Below are 7,592 nucleotides of genomic sequence, written 5' to 3' on the forward strand. Positions count from 1 at the left end.
AAAAAAAAAAAAAAAAAATAGAAATTCATTCCAGAAAAAACTCAAAGGACCCTCTTCCGCAATCATTACCACTACTAACTATACCTTTCCAGACAAAACCACATGGGATGATCTTTTTCTGTGCATTGTTCAGATCTTTTTCTGTGCATTGACAGTTATCTCTCTTTTTTTTTTTTTTTGAGACGGAGTCTCGCTCTGTCGCCCAGGCTGGAGTGCAGTGGCGCCATCTCGGCTCACTGCAACCTCTGCCTCCCGAGTTCACACCATTCTCCTGCCTCAGCCTCCCGAGTAGCTGGGACTACAGGCACCCGCCACCATGCCTGGCCAATTTTGTTTTTGTATTTTCAGTAGAGACAGGGTTTCACTATGTTAGCCAGGATGATCTCAATCTCCTGACCTCGTGATCTGCCCGCCTTGGCCTCCCAAAGTGCTGGGATTATAGGCGTGAGCCACCGCACCTGGCCGACAGTTCTCTCTTTATACATACACACAATATTAGTCATCTCATTCTTGGTTCATACCCTCCACCTACCGAACACCTCACAATATAGCTTAGAGATCTATCTATGTTGGTAAAACAGATCTTCCTCATGTTTTGATTTTAAATTATTATTATTTTAATTTTTTTTGAGACAGGGTCTCACTCTGTTGCCCAGGCTGGAGTGCAGTGGTGTCATCATGGCTCACTGCAGCTTCGACCTCCCAGGCTTAAGCAATCCTCCCGCCTCAGCTTCTCAAGTAGCAAGACCTTGTCTCTTAAAATAGTTATTAACAAAGGATTGGAGGCCGGGCACGGTGGCTCAGGCCTGTAATCCCAGCATTTGGGAGGTCGAGGTGGGTGGATCACCTAAGGTCAGGAGTTCGCGACCAGCCTGGCCAACATGGAGAAACCCCATCTTTACTAAAAATACAAAATTAGCTGGGCGTGGCAGCGGATGCCTGTAATCCCAGCTACTCGGGAGGCTGAGGCAGGAGAATCGCTTGAACCCAGATGGTGGAGGTGGCAGTGAGCCGAGATTGTGCCACTACACTCCAGCCTGGGGCACAGATAGAGACTGCATCTCAAAAAAATAAGCAAAACAAAACAAAGCAAAACATAACAGCGTTGCTTTGGTTAGCTGCTGGAACTGCAGTGACGGAGAATGCACAATTCCCTCCAAACAGGCTTTACTTGTTCATCAGCCTGCCAGTTTGAGGCCCTACTTACCTTTTCTTCTAGATATTATCAATTTTGCTAATTTTCCTCTAATCATTGCTTGCTGTTTCAAGTTATCTAGCGCACTTTCTGCCTGTTCACCTGTCTTCCTGTGAGCGCCCATGTCCCAGCCATGGAGCGACGGGTGACAGGACTTCCTTGGGGTCCGTTTCCTGTGACAGGCCGGTCCTCAAGGGCTGGGGTCTTGGTGGGCCCCCCTCAGGGCCATGGCCTTGGGTCTCTCTCTCCCAGGCTGAACCTTCGGGAGCTGGGCCCCTGGGCCTCCCACATGCGCTGGCTGGTCTGGATCATGGCTTCCGTGGGTACCATCTACGTCTTCTTCTTCCATGAGCGGTAAGCCAGGCCTGGGGGCTGCTGGGAGGCGGGATTCCCTTAGATGCTCCAGCCTCCTGGGCAGCACTCCTGGGTAGTTGAGAGCCCAGGATGATGCCATAATCGTGAGAGCACAGCTCTGGCTGTCATGCCATTCAGGCTCACGGGTGGCCACCAGGTCTTGCAGCCCCTAGGGTCAACTTGAAGTTATCAAAAAGACATCACAGGTGGCCAGGTGTGCTGGCTCACATCTGTAATCCCAGCACTTTGGGTGGCCGAGTGATCTGCGAGGAAGGCGGATCACTTGAGGTCAGGAGTTTGAGACCAGCCTGGCCAACATGATAAAACCCTGTCTCTATTAAAAATATGAAAATAAGCCGGGCATGGTGATGGGCGCCTGTAATCCCAGCTAACCAGGAGGCTGAGGCAGGAGAATGGTTTGAACCCGGGAGGTGGAGGTGGCAGTGAGCCAAGATTGTGCCACTGCACTCCAGCCTGGGCGACAGAGGGAGACTCTGTCTTAAAAAACAAACAACAAAAAAAAATAGGTTCCTAGCCCCATTGAACCGGGGTGGGGTGGGGGTGGTCACATGCCACCTGCCCTCCCTAAATTATTAGCAGATGAAAGGGAGAGGTCCTGAAAGAGCCACACTCTCTGTATCCCCATTCTGCTGAGTGATGGGGATGGAAATAATTCAATGGGATTATTATAGAAACAGGACGATAGACGGAAAAGAGAATAACAGACTTCCTGCAGTCTCAGAGCCTAGGAACCTCTGGAAGTCATTTAGTCCAGGGACAGCAAAGAGGCTTCGGTTGCTGTAGCAACCCAGCTCGATTGGAAGTGGCTGCTTGGGCCCTGTGGAAAGAGATGCTGGGATCAAATAGTGATGTCTGCCATGGGCTGAGCATAGGAAGTGCCCGTGTGTGCTATGCCCAATGTTTGTAATCCCTGCTGTGGCACCAGCATGCATTTTACAGATGTGGAAACTGAGTCTCAGGGAGGGAAAGTACCCAAGGTCACACAACTGCCAGCACTTATTGGATGTAGCTGGGTGAAATCTGAGCCAAGGCGTGCTGGGCAGAGAAAGCGTCCTTTCTTCTCACTGTTCTGGCCAGAGTGTTCCCTCTTCCCCAGGAACACGGAGCTGTGCGCGATTTCCTCATGGGGAGGCATGTCCTAAGGCTGGCATGGCTTGTCTTCCTGCCAGGTACAAGCTTGTGGAGCTTCTCTGCTACATCGTGATGGGCTTCTTCCCTGCCCTGGTCATCCTCTCCATGGTAAGTGCTGCCAGCCCTGCATGGATGGGTCCCTGCAACGGACCAAGAGTGTCTGGGCTGGACTTGGCTGTTGAGATTGTCGCACTCTCCTATGGCAGGTGGGGAAACTGAGGCCTAGCATGACTTGTCTAAAGAGGCAGTAGCCCAGGCGCAGTGGTTCATGCCTATAATCCAGTCCTTTGGGAAGCTGAGGTGGGAGGATAGTTTGAGTCCAGGGGTTTGAGACCAGCCTGGGCAACACAACAAGACCCATCTCTAAAAAAAAAAAATTAGCCAGAGGTGGTGCACACCTATAGTCTCAGCTACTCTGGAGGCCGAGGCAGGAGAATCTCTTGAACCCAGGATGCGGAGGTTGCAGTGAGCTGAGATCGCACCATTGAACTCCAGCCTGGGCTACAAGAGCGAAACTCTGTTTCAAAAAAACAATTTTTTTTTTTTTTTGTAGAGGCAGGATCTCCTTATGTTGCCTAGAATGGTCTTGAATTCTTCTCCTTCCTTCCTTCCTTCCTTCCTTCCTTCCTTCCTTCCTTCCTTCCTTCCTTTCTTTCTTTCTTTCTTTCTTTCTTTCTTTCTTTTTCTTCTTCTTCTTTTCTTCCCCTTCCTCTTCCGCTCCTCTCCTCTCCTCTCCTTTCTTCTTCTTCTTCCTTTTCCTCTTCCTCTTCTTCCTCTTCCTCTTCCTCTTCCTCTTCCTCTTCTTCTTCTTCTTCTTCTTCTTCTTCTTCTTCTTCTTCTTTCTTCTTCTCTTTCTTCTTCTTTCTTCTTTCTTCTTCTTTTTTTTTTAGAGATGGGTGTCTCACTATATTGCCCAGGCTGGTCTTGATCTCCTGGGCTTAAGCCCACCTTGGCCTTCCAAACTGCTGGGATTACAGGCGTGAGCTACCGTGCCCTGCAGAGAGTTTCTTTTATTAAGAACAACTCCTGTTAATAGTACTCACATCTGGGGGCCAGAACTACTACTTTTTTCTTACCATGTTTTTTTCTCTAAATATTTTTTGCCATGAAGCAGAACAGAAATCATTTTCTCTCCTTTTTTTTTTTTTTTTTTTTTTTTCTTCCCTTTTTTTTAAAACTTGTGGTAAAATATTCAGTTCAGTGGCAGTAAGCACAGTCACATTGTCATGCGACCATCACCACCATCCATCTCCAGAACTTTTTGCATCTCTGCAAACTATAACTCTGTCCTGTCCTCATTATTTTATTTTATTTTTTTGAGGTGGAGTCTTACTCTGTCACCCAGCATGGAATGCAGTGGCATGATCTTGGCTTACTGCAACTTCCAACTCCCAGATTCAAGTGATTCTCATGCCTCAGCCTCCTGAGTAGCTGGGATTACAGGCATGCGCCACCACTCCTGTCTAATTGTTGTATTTTTAGTAGAGACGGGGTTTCACCATGTTGCCCAGGCTGGTCTCGAACTCCTGACCTCATGATCCGCCCTTGTTAGCCTCCCAAAGTGCTGGGATTATAGACGTGAGCCACCGTGAGCCGCCTGGCCTCGAGCTTGTTTTGTTTATCCATTCATTCCTTGGTGGACCCCTGATTTGCTTCCTCCTTTTGTTGTTGTGATTATGCTGCTATGAACATGGGTGTGCAAATATCTATCAAGACCCTGCTTTCAATTATTTGTGTATATACCCAGATGTATTACATTTTTACAAAAGATAAGCTATAGGCCAGGCATAGTGGCTCACACCTATAATCCCAGCACTTTGGGAGGCCAAGGTGGGCAGATCACCTGAGGTCCAGAGTTTGAGACCAGCCTGGTCAACATGGTGAAACCTTGTCTCTACTAAAAATACAAAAATTAGCTGGGCATGGTAGTGCACACCTGTAGTCCCAGCTACTCAGGAGGCTGAGGCAGGAGAATGGGTTGAACCCGGGAGGTAGAGGTCGCAGTGAGCCGAGATCTTGCTACTGCACTCTAGCCTGGGCAAAAGAGCAACTGTGTTTAAAAAAAAAAAAAACAAAACAAAACAGATAAGTTATATAAATATTATTTGAGGCTGAGTGTGGTGGCTCGCCCCTGTAATGCCAGCACTTTGGGAAGCCAAGGTGGGAGAATCACTGGAGGCCAGGAGTTTGAGACCAGCCTGGGCAACATAGCAAGACGCCCCCATCTTCAAAAATAAAATAAAATTAGCCAGGCATGGCGCCATGGGATATCTATAGTCCCAGCTACTGAGGAGGCTGAGGCAGGAGGATCGTTTCAGGAGTTGGAGGCTACTGTGAGCTATGCTTGTGCCACTGCACTCCAGCTGGGGCAACAGACTGAGACTCCGTCTCAAAAAAAAAAAAAAAAAAAAAAAAAAAAAAAAAAAAAAAAAAAAAATTGGTGAGATTTTAATAGAAATGGGACATCTGAGAACTAGTCTGGGGAGAATCACTGGCATATCAGTGTTGAGGCTTCCCACCTGGGAGTCTGGGCTGGTTTGCCATCTGTGTGTCTTTTAGTTTTGGGTGGTGGGGACTGGCTGGTACTTCCAGCCACACTGGCTGCCCCTCTGACCTGTGCCCCACCCTTGTCCTTGCCGACAGCCCAACACCGAGGGCATCTGGGAGCTGGTGACCGGAGGGGTCTTCTACTGCCTGGGCATGGTCTTCTTCAAGAGTGACGGGAGGATCCCCTTTGCCCACGCCATCTGGCATCTCTTTGTAGCATTTGGTGCTGGTACCCACTACTATGCCATCTGGAGGTACCTCTATCTGCCCAGCACCCTGCAGACCAAGGTGTCCAAATGAGGTGACCCAGACTCCAGAGGTCATTTGGGCTTTAGGAGTGCAGCACCACAGGAAGCGTTTTTGCGAACGTTAACCCAGAGCACAGCACGAAGGCCTGTCTTCCCTTCATTGGGTAGAGTTCTCGATGGCTCTGAGGTGACTTCTGGTGATAACCAGATCGTCCCTCGAGTCTCCAGCGAGAAACAAAGCATTTAGCCATTCTCACAGAGGAGAAATTAACCCTGTAATGTGTTTCTATTTTAGATGAGTGTTTCCTAATACAAGCAACATTAACATCTTCAGAAAAGGAAGCAGGCGTGGTCCTGGACAATTGGGGAATGACGGGCCAATCTGTGTTTCAAAGGTCCTGAGGAATCTGGCAAGGAGTCCTGTGGCTTGTTTATACCTGGGTGGCCAGGGCCTCCCTCTCTGCTACCAAAGTCCAGGCTGGCGAATTGTCTCCTGTTCAGGGAAAGGGGACAGCCCAGCTTGTAGATGAGGGATGGTGAATGGCTGTGACCATGGCAGACATCACCAATCAAGTGCAGCACATGGGTGATGTTAGAATTCTTCCCAGCACTGTGTTCTGGGCAGCCAGTACCAATCAATTTGGCACTCATGATGGGACCTCTTTGCCCTTCCTGTCTGGTGTGCGCTGAAATGGGATCATGGCCAGAGTAGCTAAAAATCTCCACATGGGCATTTGCATGCCTATCTCCTCATCTCTCCCTCCCTTTTGGGAAGCTCCTGGAGTAGGCAGTTTGGGGGCAGTAGAGGGAAACTGAGGCACACACCCATGCAGCCCCTGATGTTCTGTCCCACTGTAGTTGGTTCTCAGTACAGTTGGGGATGAGGATGCTGTTACTTGGCCATTTCTTCCCATCCCCTCAAATCCAGAGACATTACGAGAGCCATTCATTCATAAGATGGGGCAAACAGTCCCTGGGCACTTGCTCCCTGTTCCATACTTAAAGTTTGTGATACCAACCTTTGGATTCTCTCTTGGTGCCAATCAGTGGCTGTTAGAGGCTACTCAGGTGTACCCCAAAAGGAAGGCACATGAATCTAGGGAGACTGTTCCAGGTCCCCTCAACCTCTGAAGTGCCCAGTAGCCCAACAACAAGGCTTCTGGGGACCTGCTCTTCAGGCCCCGTCAGGGCAGGGCCAGCCTCTCTGTCCAATGCTGCCTGGACATTTACTGGGGAGGTGAGTAGCAGGCCCACCTCCAGGATCTGAACTGGAATCTCAGATTCTCTGGATAAAGAATCTGTCTCAAAGCAGGAGGTCCTCATTCTGTGACTCCCAACCAGAGTGGCGTGGGCACAGACCGAATGCCTTATGCTTATCTCTAGCACATTCCAGGGGGTTCCAGGGCTCCTGCACCTGGAATCCCGTATGTCCAAGCCAGTATTAAATTATCTCGACACATTCCACAGACCAGACTGCCTCCATGCTGGGAGATGCTGAATAGCTTTTGTCCTCCTGCCCGTATATGTACGTGTATATGTGCATGTGTGTGCACACGTGTGTCTACACAAGCATTATGTGTCTACACAGGCACTCCTAATGCCTGGAAGCTATCTTCGGTAAGCCTGCCCTGTGGAGCTCACCAAATATTTCCCACCAGCTGGGGTCAGGGCTGGAGGTCAGTGGGGAAACTTTTGCAGGGGAGGGCTGGTTGGAGAGAGACTCGCTCCCAAATGAGGACAGAGACACTGAAAACTTGACCTCTGCCTGGGCCTGGGGCTGGAAAAGAGGGTTCTGGGGGTTCTGGGGTGCAGTTTAGGAGACCTCCCAAGGCATGGCACCATGCCAGGCCAAGATAAAATCCTGTGATCAAGACGCTGATGGACACCAAAGCACCTTCTGGGACCAGTGACTTGGGACTACTTCTTCCTTGCTTCCTTCTTTCCTCCTCCTCTTCCTTCTTCCCTCCCTCCTTTCCTCCCCTTCCTCCCATTCCTCCCCTTCCTCCTCCTCCTCCTCCCCTTCCTCCTCCTCCCCTTCCTCTTCCTCCTTCTCCTCCTCCTCCTCCCCTTCCTCTTCCTCCTTCTCCTCCTCCTCC

The 7,592-nt window shown here is 49.7% G+C and overlaps 1 protein-coding gene across 3 annotated transcripts in view; it reads left to right on the forward strand.

Annotated features, from left to right (window-relative positions):
• The window catches only part of MMD2 (monocyte to macrophage differentiation associated 2), a 71,043-nt gene that overhangs the window by 50,139 nt on the left and 13,312 nt on the right, over nt 1-7,592 (forward strand). Inside the window, exons 5-7 of one of the 3 annotated variants that reach the window (XM_017858036.1) lie at nt 1,448-1,549; nt 2,740-2,809; nt 5,345-6,964. In XM_017858036.1, the coding sequence (XP_017713525.1) occupies nt 1,448-1,549; nt 2,740-2,809; nt 5,345-5,548 (376 nt within the window). In that variant the 3' untranslated portion in view covers nt 5,549-6,964. Of the gene's footprint in view, nt 1-1,447; nt 1,550-2,739; nt 2,810-5,344; nt 6,965-7,592 lie in introns of those variants that run through there. The other 2 variants (XM_017858038.1, XM_017858037.1) reach the window with 2 other exon arrangements.

Source organism: Rhinopithecus bieti, unplaced genomic scaffold (assembly GCF_001698545.2).
Source record: "Rhinopithecus bieti isolate Rb0 unplaced genomic scaffold, ASM169854v2 scaffold_48351, whole genome shotgun sequence".
NCBI lineage: Eukaryota > Metazoa > Chordata > Mammalia > Primates > Cercopithecidae > Rhinopithecus > Rhinopithecus bieti.